The 20,600-nt window shown below is 37.7% G+C and overlaps 1 protein-coding gene across 1 annotated transcript in view; it reads right to left on the bottom strand.

Annotated features, from left to right (window-relative positions):
• Nucleotides 1–15,695, bottom strand: part of XRCC4 (X-ray repair cross complementing 4) — a 169,704-nt gene extending 154,009 nt beyond the window's left edge. Inside the window, exons 1-2 of the mRNA XM_059833899.1 lie at nucleotides 15,550–15,695; nucleotides 7,175–7,362 (exon numbers count right to left, since the gene is read on the bottom strand). Of these exons, the coding sequence (XP_059689882.1) occupies nucleotides 7,175–7,362; nucleotides 15,550–15,688 (327 nt within the window). The 5' untranslated portion in view covers nucleotides 15,689–15,695. The remainder of the gene's footprint in view (nucleotides 1–7,174; nucleotides 7,363–15,549) is intronic.
• Between the last annotated feature and the right edge of the window lie 4,905 nt (nucleotides 15,696–20,600).

Here is a 20,600-nt window from a genome sequence, read left to right as displayed (position 1 = left end):
GCAAAAGGCAAGAAAAAGAACAGAGCCTGTCACGTTACTGTAAAAAAGACGACTGCTAGCACTCAAATAATTGTTTATCAAAGGCTATTTAATCAATCTAATTGCCAGCACAAAAAAAAAATCTTGCCGGATTTCCATTATTTATTATATGTGGAGTGACTCGCTAAAGTACTTGGAAAGATTTACTTCCAAGTGGTCACCTACTTAGATCAAGCGCTAAATCACTGACTCTGTGATGGTGTTTGTTTAGGTGGCAGCAGTTTAGCTGGCCCAGCCTCAATGGCCCCTCACTGAGATCTCTGTGTGTGTGGCCCATTTTGCACTGCAGCTGGCTTGACACACAAGTCCCACTGTATACCAAACCCATTGTTATTTTAATGTGACTCTTAACAGTCTACTTTGCCCTCACCACCCTAAAAAAAGTTCTTAAGGGCAGAGTGCTGAACACCCTACGGCAAAGCCACCTGTCATAAGGAAGATAAATCACAACACACACCAGGATTTTTAAAGGCATAACTTTTTAGGCTCAGATACAGCTAGAACAAGTATTTAAAATTCGGACAGCATTTTATCTTGTTTTGATCACAGTTTCAAAAAGATAAGTAAGAAAGTACTAAAATTCTTATGGCCTTCCCTTAAATTAGATTATGACTCTTACTCTGATACTTTTAAAATTACATGACTATGCAACTATGACACTGCAAAATAAACACGTTACGTTAAGTATCTCCTCTAAATCAGATATGAATTATTTCACAGAATCGCAGAATCATTACGTTTAGAAAAGACCTGTAAGATCATCAAGTCCAATCATCAAACCAACACCACCATGCCCACTAAATCGCGTCTCAAAGCACCATGTCTACGTGTTTTTTGAACACCTCCAGCGATGGTGACTCCACCACCACCCTGGGCAGCCTGTTTAAATGCTTCACCACTCTCAGTAAAGAAATTTTTCCTAATATCCAGCCTGAACCTCCCCTGGCCTATCTTGAGGCCACTTCCTCTTGTTCTATCGCTAGTTACATGGTAGAAGAGACCAACACCCACCTCTCTGCAACCCCCTTTCAGGTAGTTGTAGAGAGCAATAAGGTCTCCCCTCAGCCTCCTCTTCTCCAGACTGAACAACTTGGGGAAGTTTTCCATCCATTCAAAAAAAACCATCAGCACCTAAGTAGACTTATTCATTACATATACATCATTATTACACATTAATTCTTATAAACACTTCTAAAAGGATTTAGAGGTATAAGTTTGGTTTCATCCTATCAGAATAGTGCTGGAGTAGTTGCAAGCGTTTACTTTTAAGCATCTAGCTTTGGTGGTAGCTATCAGTTCATGGAAGGAACCTATCTGTTCATCAACTAAACAACAGGCGAATTAGTTTGTACATTGTAGTCTTCTGAATGACTGTTACACAGACACTGTAAATGACTCCCCTGATCTTTACTTATGCTGATGGTAAAAGCTATACAAAAAATTGTTAAAGGGATTTCACATCTGGATGCAGCCTGCCTTCTTACACTCCCCTAAGTTGTTGCAGGTCTGCTTGGCCTTCAAAATAGGGCTCTGGCTAACAAGTGTAATTCCAGCCTTAATGAGACAGTACAAAAGAGGGGGAAGTAATTTTGAGGAACCACAGACAGGTTTTTAATCTCTAAACTTATCTATTTCCATGTGCAAACAAGGGATAATTATTCTTCCCTATCTGCTAGGAAAGGAAAACCAAACTGATCTTCAAGGGCTTGTTTGTAAGCTTACCTCAATAAGCAGATGTTCAGAATGCCAACTTTTATTGCTACAGTGGAGAATCATCTGTCAAACTTACCACGGTCAAATGTTTCATCTAGACTACAAAAGACACAACAAGCTTTGAAACACCAACCTGTGGCATCTAATGAGGGATGATAAACCTGTTTTCATGAGGCAACTACATTCTCCACCCTATTGCTCTTCAGTGTGTGTGTGTCTGTCTAAATACACATTCCTTAGTGAAGACATTCATTGTACCACAGACCAATGGAGCTCATATATACAGTAGTCTGGGCAGGCAAGAGAGCTTCACAGGTTTTTGGGATGGAGAACCTGTTAAGTCATCTAATGTACTATACTGCCAATGCAGGATGGTTACTTACAGTGCATTTTCCATTCCTTTGTCCAGTCCATTTTTACATGACTGACACAATGGGGCTGCTACCACTTCCTCTGGCAAACACTTCAGCAGTAAAACAAATTTCCACATCAGAAAATATTCCCCAATAACATGCCTACATTTTCCTTTGCTTAACATCACTCCATTATTTTTATTTTCATGCCTACAGACCACCCAATACAGTTTTGGCACATAATTGTATTTTAGGGAAGCAGATCTTTAGCAAGCTGCTCCAAATAAGGTAAAAATTATTTCAAATACCACAGTTTAGTACAGTTATGGAAACAAAAATTCAGTATCTAACACATTTTGTCATCATCAAGTGACTATTACCAGTCACTAGTCCAAATCACCTACAGATATTCACTACCAGAAGACTGGAAAACAAATATGCAACTGCACGACTGGAAAAAAACTTCAGACTATTGAAACTATTGAAAACAGAGTATTTCAGATTTACACATTTACTAAGCCCCTGAAAATTACGTGTGTCTATAAATTATATAATATATATACTTACAGTATTTCAACATTGGTAATTACCAAGCTGAAAATGATGCTCATCAAGAGAAAAATCAAGTGACACTAGTGACATAGCAAACTTTACTTCACATCAGTCAATGATGATTAAATTACTGATCTGCAACACTGTAAACACTGCTTTCCAAGGCTTAAAATTTTAAATGCTAACTTCTGATGCACTACCATATCAAAGCTTTTGTTATTCATGACAAATAAGATCTGTTTACTAAGTTTCTAGTCTATATAAGAAGCATGCTAATCACGTACAGATTATGTTTCACATGTGCAAACATTTGCAAGAAACAGGGATCAACAGATACACCAAGATCGTGTACACAGATGTAGCAGTATAATTCTCCCACATGGATGTGATATACAAAAAAAAATAAAAAAAGAGTGGTACTTTATCGCTCTTTTTCTGCTTTCTCAGACACGTTCTCCTTGTGAATTAAAGTAACAAAAAATAGTAAACACCATACTATTACTAACTAGTGTGAATTATAAATGCATCAAGAATGTTATTTGAGATTATTCATTTAAACTATCTACAATCAAAAACGTATCTACAAATAAATACTAATTTTCTTAACAAGGAGACAGAATAAGAAGCAACTTGTCTTAAAAGCTGCAAGAATTGACCACTGTGAATTCTTTAAGAAGCTTTTAACGTGTTCATTCCAGTTGGGGTATACCCGTCATATACCTAAACCTCCCAGACTTTTCGGCCAGCAATTATTTATAGACTGTGTAGATATCATCTGTAAATAAGGGCCCAGAACATAACTCAGCTGAATCTATTATGTATTCAGAAGAAAAAAGGGAAATTGTTTTGTAGAAATTCTATTCTTCATTTTTGATAGGAATTAGTAGTTCATCCAGACTGGATGGAGAACTATGGCAGAGCACTACACTGGAAATTACGGGCTGAGATGGGTATAGGTGACTGTTGCTGATCAATGTCATGTTAGGGTTCATTAACGTTAGTTAAAACAATCAAGTTTGTGTATACAAGCACGCATATACCTCTAACAAAAGGCATATTGATTTTCCAAGAGTACAAAATTTATTCTTAGGCACCTGTGTACTCATTGGATGAAAAAAATTTGCAATAATAGACAGCTGCATGAAATGACAAGCATTTTATAGCTCACGAAGTATAACAATACATTTCAGAAGTTTTGGGGTTTTTTAACTAGAAAGTATAACCACATTATTTAAGACTAAGCAAAACATTCAGTATTCAAAAACAACCAGCCACATCTTCATGCATACTTTTCTGTAATCTTTCCTTTTGTTATATATCAAGTGATAAAACCATTGATTTAAGAATAGTAATCTTCTAATTATTCCTGGTAATTTAATGGACTTTTCTCACAATGGTGATTAGTAATATAATGGGGTAGGAGAGAAGTAGGGAACGTGAAAGTAGCATGACATGCACTACTGTCAAAACCGGACATGATTGTTCCTTTTCCTTTATGCCCACATTTTTAAACAAAAACATGAAGACTAACTACAGCTCTCAGTTTGACTGCAGGTAACACACCTAACAAAAGAAATGCAGTACAGATTAACCAAAAGCTCCCCTGTCTCCACACGCACATTGCTATCGTCATCCTGTTCCCCCCTGCCCTGCAACACTCTTCCCAAGACTGGGAAGGTTGTAATTTGTATATATACACAGTTGCTGAAATATGAAAAGAAAAAGAGAAAAATATTCATAACGACTGAATAAAACCGTGTAAAGACAAATACCCAGTGAGAAAAATAAGTACTAGTAAGAGATAAGCACTGAATTTAAGTCATGTTTAAGTTGCAGAGTAGTTTCTCTACACTTCCTCTGCAGTAAACGTACATTTAGCTGAATCTCAGCCCTCTGAATGTACAGAGCCCAGGAAGATCAATTTCCTAATCTGATGCTGAAAGATATACATCACGAATACTTTCACAGAGAATTTGCAAAATGTTTGAAACTTATTCTATTATACACCTGAAAGCTATTTGTAATTCTGACAAAGGCTTTGGCAATTTTATTTGTAGGCATTAGTTTAGTACAGAATGAAAAAAAAAAGGTGTATTTTCACCCAAGAAATGACATCTTTTCTAAAAACACTTTTTTGACACCCAAAGCTAAAAGCATGCATAGCAATCAGGACACTTCGTATTTTCAATTTCTTTGGCTAGATTATTATTTTCCCAAATTGACATAAAGATGTTTTCATACGAATTAAATTTCTCATAAGCCTTAATTGATGGAAACATATATTAGGTGGGCCCACATATATGAAGATATTTTCCTTTAATAAAAATATAGTATGTATTTCATCTGTCTGGTATTTAGAATATATTATGTGTGACACAGACAAGAAAAACAGGATTCTTAAAATTACTGCTCTTATTTTCTAAGTAAAATTTGGTCCTAACCTTGTAATCCTGCTGTAATATAGCACTTTTGACCTAGACCCTATGTGAACAGCACTCAGCCCTGTGAGCTTATAAGAAGTGTCAAGAAGGGGGTATAGAGACCATAAGGTCTTAGGAAAATACAGAGAAATATTGATAATGCAGATTGAAAGACTTACATCACCTAACTTTTGGCACCTCAGTCACGAGCCAAATTGTACTGAAATTTCCTATCTTGTACAAAGTTAAAGGCCTATAATGAAGTACGCTTAAGAAGCTGAACTTCATTACACTGAATCTCTTTCTCTACTTACTAAAATGAAGCCAAGTCTCTGAAAATAAGTACGTAACTGAGCTGCTACTGATTAGGTAATCTGAATGGGCCCCCTTTCTAAAGTGAGTTTTTCCTCATCCCATCTAAGAGGTACACATACACGAAATATACACATACTCCTATTTCAGGTTTGTGACACATACATCTACTGCATTCTTTGCCTATTTCCAATTTAGAGGAAAAAAGTATTTCCACCTTCCACTTGCAACAGACATATGCCAGTGAAGGTATTTTCTTCATTCTGGTTTAGTTTGGTTTTTTGTTACAAGTCAGACACCTCTGCTAGTTTCTTAAAAGGTGATACCTGCCAAAATTAACCAAATGAGAAGCAAAGCATGCCCCAATGGTCTGAAGAAGAAATCTTTTAAAACAAAGCAGGTAGGACAATCCCTAGACACTTTGCTCCCAGACGCAACTCCACACTAGATTTTTTTCCCCAGAAAAAAAAAGATCTGGTCAAAGACACTCCCACTCTTCTTTATCTGCAATCTTGTCTCCATTCTCTCCCCACAATTTTCTTCCCCTCAACAATGCCAGTGACACTGACTGCAGAACTGTGCCCTGAACTGGATCAGTGCAATTTTAAACCAGTGCTTTTTAAACTCAAATTATTTCACTAATGTGGCTGAGTGCTCAATCAGCCCAACTGCTATCCCAGCACAACTGAAGCTGTGACAAACCTTGGGAAAGGCAGAGCATTAATTTTTGGAGGACAAAACAAAAAAATAAAAAAAGAGTACAAGCAAGGAGAATTACCTTAAATTAGCTTCTTCCCCAGAAAAGCTTTAAAACCAAACCACAACCTGAAATCACCAGAAGTGTCTACAGATACAGATTATACTAGTTTCTTTCTTGCTTTAAGAGAGTCCTTTCCTTTGCAGCCAAGAAACCAACATGGAACCACATTCTCAGTTGTAATTTAACGCATTTCCAAGGAGGAAACAATTTTAGTATTCGCTTCCAAAATATTTAAAGTAATAGAAAAGCTCATTTTAACAGTATGTTTTAGCATTTGAAAATAATCTTACTTAAATTTTAATATTTTTCCTCATTTATGCGAGTACAGGGAGAAAAGAAAGAAACAACAAGCAAAGCAGAAAAGCACTGGGGGCTAGAATTTCAAAAGGGAAGCATACTTCCCAAGCTAGGAATTAAAAACAGTTACAGCTTATGCAACATATCAACTTAATACTAAACTGCAGCCCCAACATGTAGGCATACCCTGTTTAAAAAACCCAAAACATGAATCATAGAAGGGACCTTAAAGATCATCTAGTTCCAAGCCCACTGCCATGGGCAGGGACACCTTCCACTAGACCAGCTTGCTCAAAGCCCCGTCCAACCTTGCTTTGAACACTTCCAGGGTTGGGGCATCCACAACTTCTCTGGGCAATCTGTGCCAGTGTCTCACCACACTCACAGTGAAGAATTTCTTCCTAATATCTAATCTAAATCTACCCTCTTTCAGTTTAAAACCGTTACCCCCCATCCTATCACTACACTAATCCAAAACTGAAATAGAGAAGTAATAGTCTTATTCAGTAGCATTTAAGAAAGTAACACAGAAATAGTTCTATTGATATCAGGTTTTGATAGCAAACCACAAACTTGTTTCTAGTTTGGCCCGTGGCAGAGTTCACAATATTCATTCAATCTGAAATGTGTGTTACAGGTCTATTTGGTTTTAAAGAACCTAATAAAATACAGAAATGTACAAAGAAGGTCCTTCTCACACTCAAATTTAAACATTGAACTATACTTACAGAGCCATCTTTCAGATTTCTTTCATAGGAGAAGTGACAGTCCATATTTTCTTCATCTCTTGAAATAGCAAAGTTATATTTGCCAGCTGATTCTTCTCCAGCTATCAATGCTTTCTTCAGTTCTTCGACATACTTTTCTCTATTCATTTCCATGTCAGCAGCCTCCCTAGAAATTTCAGCTTCAGACACTATCAGAAAGAAACATGCAAGAAATAAATACTCATGTGTGTAAATATGTATCTGTATTTATATGTATATACAGACAGGCACTCACACACCTTAAGGGACAGGCAAATAGTCAAAGACTATTTTTCCCTTGACACGTATCAGTGTGCCAATCACTAATGGAAATGTAGCAGAAATACCATGTTTTTCATAAGAATTAAGTTCTGTCCCTTTTCTTCCTGTCTGAAAATGGTTTATTGCTACTAGTCCACAATTCTATTTGCCTAAAGTTATTCAGAATAACACTAGCCTTACAACAAAGAGTGGAATGTTTTAACTATGATTTATTGTGCCCTCTCAGTCCTCTTTGAAAGCATGTAATCTAAATCCTGTAAGACAACAGATGCAACTGTCTCCTCACACATTCTTGATCCAGTTTTCCAAGTGTGTAACTTACAACCTGAAAACAAAATAAAGTGTCAATTTACAAATTAAGCTACACTCAGACTTGAGAATCCATGTTTTACTGTTCACATACAAGAACCACTAAATGGTGATATTTCTCCAGCCTGCATTACATCAGGTTTACAAAGAAAATTTTATTCCATTCCTTTGAAGATGAAGAATGGTTGAATATGGTACAGAACAGGCCAATAAAGATGTACTGTCGTTAAGAACCATGACAGTCTTTCCTCTCTGCTTCTGATCATTTATTTCTTCCTATATCTTCTTTCGGTTAACCCTCAAACTGAAATGGCAGCTTACAAAGACTCATCATCTTTCACTAGGAGTAGCAAGAAACAGTTCTTGATTTTACCACCTGGGCCACTGGTTATTTTCCTTCCTTTTTATTTTATTCTACATACTGCATTTGAGAAAGCAAGATATGCAACAGGACATTAGTTTGTGACAGCATGAAAAAACCCCACAAAACAAAACCAAAACAAAAAAAGCAAACAAAACCATACACACCAAAAAACAGCCCAAAAACCCAACAAAAAGCCCCAAACCCCAAAACACATCCTTCACAGAACTGCAAGTGACTTAAAGTATCCCACTTAAAACCCCTATTAATAATTATATATCTTCTCTATACAAATGCCTTTGAAGATAGTTTCGTATTGAGACATGAGCCTGCACATGTACTGAAATCATACTGATAGAAATAGAACAGCATTTCAATCACACATGAGCCTGTTCAAAGTGCCTCATTTTTCTCCAATCTTCTTCTTGAGAGAGTAGCTAACCTCATATTGCAGAGGAGGCAGTATGTATCAAACCAATCTGTTCTGGTGCTTGGTTACCCCGATAGTAAAAAAGTTTTTTCCTGTGTTTAAACGGAATTCCTTGTATTTCAGTTTGTGCCCATTGCCTCTTCTTTCACTGGGCACCACTGAAAAGAGCCTGGCTCCATCTTCTTTACTGCCTTTCATCAAGTATTAATTAATACACATTGACAAAATCTCCTTGAGCCTTCTCTCCTCCAGGCTGCACAGTCCCAGCTCTCTCAACTTCTCCTAGCATGACAGATGCTCAAGTCCTTCAGTCATCTTCATGGACTGTCACTAGACTCAATTGCGTAAGTTCATGTCTTTCTCATAATGGAAAGCCCAGAACTGGACACTGCATCACGGGTCTCACCAGGGCTGAGCAGAGGGGAAGGATCACCTCCCATGACCTGCCGGCAATACCCTTCCTAATGCAGCCCAGGAGGCCATTGGCCTTCTTTGCCACAAGGTCACACTGCTGGCCCATGTTCAACTTCTTGTCCACCAGGACTCCCAGGTCCTTTTCAAGAAGGAACCTGCTTCCAGCCAGTCACCCAAGGCACCAGTACAGGCTGGGGGCTTCTTCCTCCCAAGGTATACAGTTTTGCACTTCCCTTTGTTGAATTTCATGAGATCCCTGTCAGCCCATTTCTCCAGCCTGCCCAGGTCCTTCTGAATGGCAACTCAATCCTCTGTCAACCCTTCCCCCCAGTTTTGCATCATCTGTAAACTTGCTGAGGATGCACTGTGTCATCATCCAAGTGATTAATGACAATGTTAACAGTACTGGACCCAGTATTGACCCCTGTGGTACAGGGCCACTAGTAACTGGCCTCCAGCTAGACTACATGCTACTGACCACAACCCTTTGAAATCTGGTTGAACTGGCTGAGCTTAATCCATTTTCACTGTTCATCTATCTAGTCCATAATTTACCAGTTTGTCTATAAGAATGTTAGAGGACACAGTGTTTAAACCCTTGCTAGCTGAAGCCAAAATAAACAACATCTACTGCCTTCCCTCGTTCAAGAAGCTAGTAGTTTCAGAGAAGGTTATCGGGTGGCTCAGGTATGATTTCCCCCTTGTAAATCCATACTGAATACTCACCAGCTTGTCCTTTATATTTTTTGAAATGGTTTCCAGGATTATTCTTCCAACAGTCTCTGGTTAACCAGCCTCCAGTTACCCAGATCCATCCCCTTACCCTTCCCAAAGATAGGAGAGACATTTCTTCCAGTCCTTAAAAATATCCCCTGATCCCTATTACCTTGCAAAATTAATCAAGAGTGGCCTCACAATGACATGGGACAGATCCCTCAGTACTCAGTCTCATCCAGTCCGGCGCCATGGACTCATGTACATCCAGCTTCTTAAGATATTCTCTAACCTGATCCTCCTCCAATGGCAAGTCTCCTTTGCTCCTGACTTTCCCACTGATCTGAGGGGCTTGGGATTTCTAAAGGCAAATTTTAACCAGCAAAGATGGCACTGAGTAGTACCTCAGCCTTTTCCATGTCCATTGTCACCAGTCCCCCTGCCCCGTGCTGCAGCAGGCCCACATTTTCCCTCACCTTCCTGTTGCTGCTGATTAGCCTGCAGAAGTCCTAGGTGCCCTTCACATGCCTTGCCAGATGCTATTCCAGCTGGGCTCTGGCTTTCCTAACCCCATCCCTACCTGCTTGGTCACTGTCTCTATACCCCTTCCTGGTCACCTTCCCCTGGCTTCCACTTCTTGCACACTTCCTTCTTATGTCTGAGTTTAGCCAGGAGCTCCTTGTTCATCCATGCAGGCCTGCTGCTACCTTTGACTGATGTCCTGTTCCAGTGAGATGAACCATTTTTTGAGCTTGGAAGAGGTGATCCCTGAAAAATCAACCATCTCTCCTGGACCTCTCTCCTCTCCAGAGCCATATCCCATGCAATTCTTTTAAAGAGATCCTGGAAGAGGTGAAAGTCTGCTCTCTTGAAATCTAGGGTTGTTATCCTGCATTCTACTCTGTTCCCTCCTCTCATGATCCTGAACTCCACCAACTTGATAGCCACTGCAGCCAAAGGCTGCCCCCAGCTTTGATTTACCCAGCCAGCTCTTCCTTGTTCATAAGTATTAGCTTTTGTAGTCCTCCTTGCTACACATCTCAAAATATGGAAAGCATGTAGACTTTACTGATCTTAGACTTAACTGAGCGGGATTTTGTTGTTTTTTTGTTGGGGTTTTTGCGCTTTTTTTTTTCTTTTTTAATAATAGGTCGCAATAATCAGTTAGGTCATCTCTTCACAAATACATCAACTATTTATGCCCACAAAAAAGAAATACTACCTTGCTAATCACCTTACGTGATTACCATCTCTGCAAAATCTGATAAGGCAGGTCAGTCACTAACACCCCACGCTATTACTCTGTTTATAAGACACAGGCAAACAGCTCGGTGAAAAAGGAGATGCAGGTGGCAAGAGAGAGTATGCCAATGTCACCACTGCAAGGAAACAAAGAGTCAACATAAGGAGAAATTGCCCCTTTCTGTGGAAAACCCAAGCCTGCAGATACACTCAGTCAGAAAGATAAATTAGTGGGTCAAAATCCCATTAGTTATGCCCTTGCAGAAGGCATTTTTTCCTAGGCAGATTCAAATGCATTAGGTCCTTCAAAAGCTCAAAAGCAAAGGGATGCAAGGGAACTGAACTGCTTTGGAGTTATGATAAGAAAAAAAAAAAAAATAAAAAAAGAATGGAATTAGGCTCAATAAATATGAGCAAGTCAGTCTTTGTCACGCTAAGATGTGAAAAATCAGGCCTACGGCAGTCTGAAGTCTGTCACAAAGTTCCCCATATTGTCCTTAAGAGAAAATGCTTAAAAATTAGTATTCCCTGCTCCCCTCTTCTTTTAAAGATGCAAAGATACAAGAGGAAACCTGTCACACTCATACTAGCCTAACATAAAGGACAAGGCATGATACATAGCATTTTACCAGATCTGCAACAACATAAACATTCAGCACATGTCAGAAATTGCAGAAATGTCATTATACATTAGAAAGAATATAGGAGTGCTGTGGAGCATGCATCAGAATAAACCAGAAATAAAATAACTTCACAATTAGTATTCCTAGACTGAAGAACATGCTTCTATTCCTACATTTTAAGTTGCATTATCTGTATTGCAGAGAAGGCAAAAAAAAAAAAAAATGGAGAGGTTTGGAAAAAAGAGACCAGGGAGGAGTGTGGCATATTATAACTGTATGTCCCTACAGATTTGTAAACTCAACATGTGTGCTCTTTGTAAAAGCACTGTATTCTGCTGTCCACTACAGCAGATGTAATAGACAATTGTACATAAATGTTTTTGTGTACAGCCTAATACTGATGAGCTTTAGGGCACTGAAATACTCTGAGACACCTAATAAACTGAAGATTCAAAGCATTCATATTTTGGTATTATCATTTGAAGAACATGTTACACTTTTCAAATTTATTCCTACAACCCAACAAGACATTTAAACAGAGCAAAAGTAAGCAGCAGTCCTCTTCACTAAGTCGGGGCTTAAAAAATCTTTATGAAAGGGAACACAGGACACAGAGAGGGAGAAATGGATAAAGGTGTAACAAAATCCTTTTTTCACTGCATGGACATCACAACCATCTTTTTTCTAACATGTAAAACCCTTTCCTAATACACGAAGAGGAAGTGGCTAAGACAGAGGGCCACATATATAGCCAGCTAGTACTTGTCCTACAAACAGGACTTTGAGTGCAAAGACACACTATTTAGTTGCAATGCTGCATCATTGCCTCCTTCCCTACGCATCAAGCATCTGCAGCTGGCATACAGGGACATGAACAAGAGCAAAGCCAGAACGCAGCACTGCAAACATGAAAAGACCTACAAGTAAGCAACTGCTAAGTCAAAGTCAGTTGTGTATTAATCCTCATGCATTAAGACTGACAGGTACGAATTTCAGAACAGGAGTTGGTACCGTTACAAACACTGCTGCAAAGCTGGAGGCTGTAAACTTACACTGGCCATTGCACATGCTACCAGTTCTTCCCTACCTCATTGTAAGCCAAGTGTTCAACCCTCAGTCCCAACATAACTGAACACATTTAAGTATCTTAGATGAAGTAGTAAAAGTATTTTCCAAGATTTTTAAAACTTATTTTAAGCATGAAACGGATGTTATCAGAAAGGCTTAAGACTTTAACAATTGCCAGCTGCATCTTGTTTTTTTTAAAAAACTGAAAGCAACACTTTTAATGTTCATATAAAGAATGATACAGTAGAACTACTGTCAGGAAAAAAGCTAAGCCTACAAGTCAGTGAACAATTGGGGCTATAGTGCTGGTCAACACTCATCTTGCAGAGCTAACAATCCACTACAGATAGCAAGAATCGAGTGGGAAAGAAAGGCAAGAAATTTACCTCAAAACATTTGTATTTTATTATAAAATACGGCCACCAATCATTTCCTCATTAACTAGCTTATTTCTTATACAGGACACTAGATAGAGTTGAGAGAGATAAGGCCACCTGTATGTCAGCAATTCCCTTAAGACCCCTAAAACACTACAGACAGAAAGTGGAATGCCTTGCAGTATGAGGCAAAGAGAGGCAGAAAAAATTAAGTTGGAAATACTTGCAAAAATAAGTGCTTGTCTAGAACAATGATTTCAACACTGAGAAAAATTAGATAAACTTTTAACAAAAATAATGAAGCTAAAAAACCAAAGATACTAATGTACTGTAATAAAGCACTGTGATCTTTTTTATCCTGTGGTGCCTGTACATGCTGCATGTTCCTTTATCTTATAAAACTAGCAGAACTGATCAATCATTAGAGATAAATTCATATAGCTGTAGTTCTTTAACCCAATACCAAGTACATACATCAGATCATATTGCACATTTGTGTGCTTCTCCTCCCCCCTAAGATTCACTTCTCCCCCCCCCCCCCCCCCCCTTAAATAGGATTCCTAACACTTTCCATCATCACATTAAATTTAAAAAAAACGATAAAAGACAACTCCATCAGCAACTCTCATTCACTTCCTGGTAAGTCTTGCCAAGCAAAATAATCCACAGCATGAGAAACCCAAAAGGGATTTCCCACAGCAAGAATTTTCTGACCACTGCTTTCCCTCCTCCCAGGTTTTGAATTTAGAATCTAGGCAGTCTCAAAAGTGATGTAATAACTTAGAAAAAGTGATCAAAAACACCGTTGAGTGTATGAAAACACAGATCTGTGCAGTAGGAAAGCCTCATGCACAAGAACTTCAACTCCTAATGAAATTATTCAACGGACTACAAATTCAATAGTAATTCCTTAGAAATGGATCAAATTCTTGCAGAAGAAACAGAAGCGCTCTCCTTTGGATGAGTACCCAGTGCTCATGCTAAACTGTTGCGGGTTTCTTTCTTTCAAGAGTGAGGTCATCTTGCTTTCACTGGTCCTCTCTTTTGGGAAATGATCATCCAGCCATTCTGCCAGATGCAAGAAGTTAACAAAATGAGAACTGAGTTTACGCATTTTTTCTATACTCTTCCAGTGATAGTAACATAGCTTTTAGTTAGAAAAACAACACATTTAAAGAATCAGCTTTTTGTGAATTTTAAGATGGGGATTTTAAAGTTACATAAGAAAAAACAGAAAAGCTTTTAAACAGAAAAACTAGTATGCTCAATTAGTTAAGTATTTATCAACGTTAACATCCTTTTTGTTATTTTGAAAATACATAGTTTGACTATCCTATTGTCAAATCAAGAAAGAAACACCTTTCCTACCAAACTACAGGGAACGAGCATTGAAATATATGTATTTGTCTTGTGCAGGGACTCCTAATCAACAGTGTGTTTGAAATGTTAAAAGGAATATGGAAAAGCAGATTAAATACATACGTAGACACATTTTAAGTTAGTCTTGTTTCCCAGGTTTGAAAGAGAAAAGGTAAAAATTGTATTCAGAAGAAGGTTAATGAATTATTAAGCTTCTTTTTATACAGACGAACTGTATATACAGAGACATATATATAGTTTGTACACGTGTATATATATACACACAAAGCACTATTATGTTTTTATTATATTTTTTTATATAGGTATATCAGGCCTGTTTGAAAGCTTGGCTTATGTAGGAACTGGAAAGAAGCAACATCCACTGGGCACGGAGGAGGAAGGAAGCAACTACACGAACATCTATTCTTATAATTCAGAAAAAGAGTCAGGAAAAAATATGCTGTAAAATATATCATTCTTTCCTCCCTTTGAAACATTTTTGCCACTGACAGAAGGGCTCCTGATCACATATTTGACACATTTCTAAAGGAATACACAAATTTTTCTTTTTTTCACTAGGTGTGAATGAGAGAAGCATGCACATATTAAGAGACCCATCTTCTTATTCAAGTTGCGGGGGCGGAGGGGGGGGTGCACGGAATCCCACAGGTTATCTTTTTTAATTCTGATAACTTACGCCCAGGAAAAAAATATTTTCTTGTCCCTTCTCCTTCTCAAAAATTCACCTGAGTACCAAATACAGCTGCCTTTAACAATTAAGATTTTATGAAATCATTTAAAAAAACATCTGTAATTAAATGCCTCATGAACTATAATTTGCAAATGGAATTTGCACGACACATTTGTTGAAGGATCTGGAGAAGACACATAAGTGGCACTCCAATATCACTTCAAGAAATTATATTATTGAAAAAGAAGAAAAAATTGCATATCCACATGCTAAATGAATTATTAGGTTTGGCACTCAATCTCTCTGGATTTGAGAGATCTCTGAACACATCCCAGAAGATCATGAACCTCACCTCCTCCATCACCGGGGAGAGGTAATGCTCATAAAAAGTTTTTGATGCAAGTTGTGGGTCACAGTTTAGAAAGTGTTTAAAAATAATAATAAAAACAGTAACAATTTAAAACATTTTTTTTCTTTCCATTATTACCTGTCCCAGTCCATGCACATTGACCATCGGTAAGTAGTATTCCAAAGCCAGTGCCCAAATCTTTTTTCCATGATACTTGTAGAAAATACGTTGCTTCTGGATCAGAAACTGGATGAATTCTGTTCAAAGTCTTTTCCATTTTCCAGACACCTGTTTAGGAAGTAAGATAATCTTGTTATAACCAATGGCTTACTTTCCAGACATGCTTAGCAGTTTTACATAACTAGCTTTGGAAAAAAAATTTAAAAAGATACAAATATAAGCATACTTGGAATTTTATTTTACTTTCCTCCACAAAAGAGGAGGGAAGTTTTTCAGAGAACTGATGATATTTCCAAATAGAAAACTGGATTACAATAAGTAAGGTTAAAAGAACAGTGCCGACAATCAAATATATTTGAATAGTCCCAAACTAAGAAACTAAGTGTCAGGAAGCTGGGGAACAGAAAATTGCAATATACAAGTACTTCCTCATGGCTACGTTTTTAACTTACTGTCCACTATCACCCAACATACAGCACATGGAGTATAATCCAAAATAATCAATATTCATCTGGAAGACTGCCATGTGAAAGCACGCTACTAAGCTTCACTGCAAAGCAGAGGTTGTAGTGGATGCCAGCAACCAAAGAAATTATTTAAAAAACTGGATGCTGCGGAGATCAAAATTTATGATGATACAGTGAATTTTTTGCTCAATATCAAAGCAACTTGGCAATCTGTACTTGACATAAGACCTTTTAAAGAATCCCATGTATTTATACAGAGTCTAATCTGACAATAATGAGTCCTCATGGTACTCAAGAACTTTAAAACGTCATTTGGCAATTTGCTCCACAGAATAATGAAGAAACAGACAATTCTGAAGTTAACATTGGCATACAGTATTTTCATTGAGAATGCTTCATGTTGTCCAGTACCTGAAGAATTTGTTTTGGGGTGTTCAGTTGTTTTTGGCTTTTAAATATTTTTTTTTAAGAAGAAATAAGTGAATGAAAAAGGGCTACATGTTCACTCACACGCTAAAAATAGTATCCATTGATAAAAGCAGGAAGAACGCAACTGAGGCATTTAAACTAGATGCACCAAGTACAATGATGCTTGGATAGGTTAGGTATTAAAAGCTCTACCAAGTTTTCCATCTAAAGTGTAGCAATAAGTAATCACGATCCAGCGCAGTTCAGGCCCTGAGGGGACTCTGTTCTTCAAGCCGTAGTAGAGGGAAGGTCTTTTTTTGCTTATGTACATTGAGAGCCAAATCTAGATACAGATTTAACTACCATCGGCCTCCCCAAAAGTTGGCATTTTCAGGTTAGGAGGAACAGTTTCAACTGCAGTTGACTGCACTGTGTCTGACCTTTGCTCAACTCCACACCCGACAACGTTTGAAAACGGCTTTCCCTCATCCACACAAGTGCACAGTATTCAAAGGCAGCAAAATATATGAATATAAGACTTGTCTTTCAAGCATTAAGCTGCATTAACAGCTAGGCAACAGCTGCATTGTCAATAACACAAACATTCGTTATAGATATCAATAAGGTTAATGAAACAAACACATTAACTACTTCTAATGGCTAAATAAACCACAATACAGACTAGCATGGACTAACAAATAGCATTTCTAAACAATAACAGGAACATCACATAAAGTGCCTGCTATGAATTCCAGGCTGAACTTTGGTTAAAACATGTCACTAGGCACTTCCAGCATTCCTGACTACCCATTACATTTTCATCACCACTCAAAGTGCTAACTTTATTTTTCCTGCTTAAAGCTTAAGTACACATAAGCACCATAACAATTCCCTGTTTAGAATATTTTTCCAAAAAGTTTAGGATTCAAAAACTATGGTAGGAGTAGAAGGAGATAAAGCACATACATACAGCTAAGCATCATAAATTCTCACCAACAACAGTAAGAGGGATGACTTATACTATATACATCCATAAACCACCACTGCTTATACTGTTACAGATGTCAGACTGCGTAACGAAAAAGTTACTTAAAAGCAATATTGAAAAATTAGTTTGAGTCCAAAAAAGGTCTTCTATTTCCACCACCAAGCAACTGGACATTTCTGAACATCTACAGTATGTCTGTGCACCTATAAGCAAGAACAGAAAATGAAGTATTTGGGGGGGTGCATGGGGGCCTGGAACAAGGCCTTTGCAATTAGTGATTATAGAACTAAAGCCATTTTAGAGATTTGTAGTGCACTAACTGCCTGGACATGGGTCAATAAAGAGCACAGGACAGGAAGCACAAGTAATGTCTGTAGTATGTTTAAGCACACAGGCACGTATTCTGCTTTGTCTGCCAGATTCTCTTTTGCTTGTCCTGGAAAAACACAGAGTCTCTTATGAAATATTTTCATAAAAGTCCTTCTCTGAAAGATGACATTTTTAAAAAGACTTTAATTATTCCTTTTTACTTAAAGATTGTAAAACAGTTGCACACAACCCACTCAGACAGCATACAAGGTACTGATGCATATATATAGCTCAAAAGGGAGTTTTTTCTTGTTGCATTTGATTATCACCACAAAGGAGAGCAGCATTCAGTGAAAACCACCTCTACCAGAGGCTTTCTTTTTAATGCAGACTGTTTATAACAGAAAGCAAAGCAAGAGAGTTGGATTTTCTATTTATATGATGATAAAGAGAATGAAGTGTCAGTCCTCAGTCAGAAAAAGGGATGTCAAGAGTCACAAAGGAAAGGAAATCTATTTATTTACAGATGCGCTAACAAGGTATTTCATAATAAAATGCAAAATACAGTTGTCAAGTTTTTCCACATTTTATTGCATATCTTTGAACAATTTTACAAGAAAGCATAAAGTGAAAATACTTTTTCTCTCAGTTTTTATCTCCTCCATTGTGCTCACTGACCTTTTGAGAGAAGCATTAGCTGTTACTACATGTTTAGAAACTGCCTCACAAAGCAGAGCTCAGCCTTGCTTGAGATCTCCAAGCACTGTTCCAATTCATCAGCAAAAGCTTAAGGATTCTTGGCTGTATATAATGGCTATTACTTCCTTCTCTTCAAGAGGAACAAACTTTCTTCATGGAAATTAGTCTGACCTACACGGCAAAAAAAAAATACTGTATCTTACTGCTTTTTTTAAAACTTGTTTGTAATTAAAAAACAAACACAAGTAAAAAACCCCCAAACCCTTCTTCCACAAATCTCCCAACAGCACAACTCTGTGGAAGAGTTTAATGTAGTGTAAACAGATAAATGACACACAGCTGAAGCGTGAATACAGGAAAAAATAGCAAAGGAGTTACCAGCTATTTAGCAACTAGTAATTACCACTAACAACAGAAAAAATACAGAAAATAAATCAGAGCATATTACTTATTAATTTACTGTAAAGTGAGTGCATGCACCTCATCCACTCTAAAGGCAAAACTTAGTAACATATGTACACCAGTATATTTCCAGAATCAGAATTTCAGGGGAAAGAAATTGGACATCCTACTTGAATACGTTAAGTTAGCTGTATGTTCACAGGATTCACAAGTAACTTTGTTCAACACCTTTAAAAGATTTACCGCTCTGTACTTCAAGAACTGAGTAAACTAAAACACTCTCTTTATAACTAACCTATCTCAATGCACCTGGCTCCTTACTATATTCTCTCACCATCAGCTTTCAACATGCCAAGCATACGTGACTCTTCACAGATCAAGGACTTGGGTGTAAAAGGTGATCATGATCCTACCAGAGTTTCTGCCCCAGGGTTTTTGTTGGTGGGGGAAACACTGTGCACTGCCAAAGTCTGAGAGGCACACAAAGAGCAGATTTGCCAAATCAGATTCTCCAGCTCCCCTTCCCCACATTAACACTCGAAAAAAACCCCACCTTATAAATATTTCAGTTTGGTTACCAATGAGTGTTCTCTCCGGGAATGCAGAAGACCAATAACACACCTCCAAAGAATTTGATTGCATCTATACTTCTTTAGTCACTTCCCCAGGAGAAGATGTCATATATACAAAAATTGGAGAGTTACCATAGTACCAAGGCTGCAACAAGTTAGGTTTCCCATTGTTACTGCTGACATAATTATCTCCCAAACCCTAAATGTAGATTCCAAAAATGAAAAAAATATGTACATTTCAGTCTAATATCTAAATAATGCTTTAAAAGGCCAATTATTCAACAGGATAATTCATTGTCAGAACCATCACACATGCAAAATTTCAGCCAACCGTCCTGCATGTGTTTGTCTAAGAATCTACCTTCATACATTCAAAAACCAGCCCCACTAAAAATATTATTAGTAAATTTTTAAACGAATGCCAAACCATTTCTCTGTTGTGCCTATTGTCTCAAATAATCCATTAACACTACACCTACAGCTCAAGCATAAAGAGTCACAGCTGTTTTAAGTACTCTGGGCCAGACACTCAGCCAGAACAAAATAACTGCAGATGTACTGACAAAGGCATCTGAAAAATACATGACACCTTGGGACCTGAACTTCCACAGAACTGGTCACGCAAGCTTGTAGAAGCTGGTACTGCTTTTTAAGATTTTACTAACATCCCCATCTCCACCAAGTCAGAATTTCATTATGAAAGAAAGCCAAAAATATAAAGGATGAGGGAGAGTTAAAACCTTGTTAGTTTTACCTTCCAATCTTTGGGTGAAAGGGTAGGGACACAGGTAAGAACTGCTCAAAATGGTTAAAACAGCCACCTGAATTTTGGCACTCTCACTATTTAACAGTACAGCCGCTGCTGAAGTTTATTTAAAAAAATCATTGCCTAAAACCACACTATTTTTATAACTATCCAACAAACCAAATCACCGAAATCAGACCCTCACTATTGCAGTCTAAAAAGCACCTCTGAGTCTATTAGATCAGAGGAGTACCTTCGAGTGCCGTTCAATACTCAGCAATGCTATCTCTGTAGGCTCTTTCCATTCACTGAATAAAATGAGAGCAGTCAGTACTTTCTTCCTCTCTTAATTATGATAAAGAAAAACTGCAGAGAAACTGATTGATTAGGGCCATAAGAAAGCCAGTGTTTTTCTCCTT

This window comes from Gavia stellata, chromosome Z, assembly GCF_030936135.1.
Source record: "Gavia stellata isolate bGavSte3 chromosome Z, bGavSte3.hap2, whole genome shotgun sequence".
NCBI lineage: Eukaryota > Metazoa > Chordata > Aves > Gaviiformes > Gaviidae > Gavia > Gavia stellata.
Note: the sequence above shows the minus strand (reverse complement) of the source record. Positions and strands in the feature narration are given on the sequence as shown.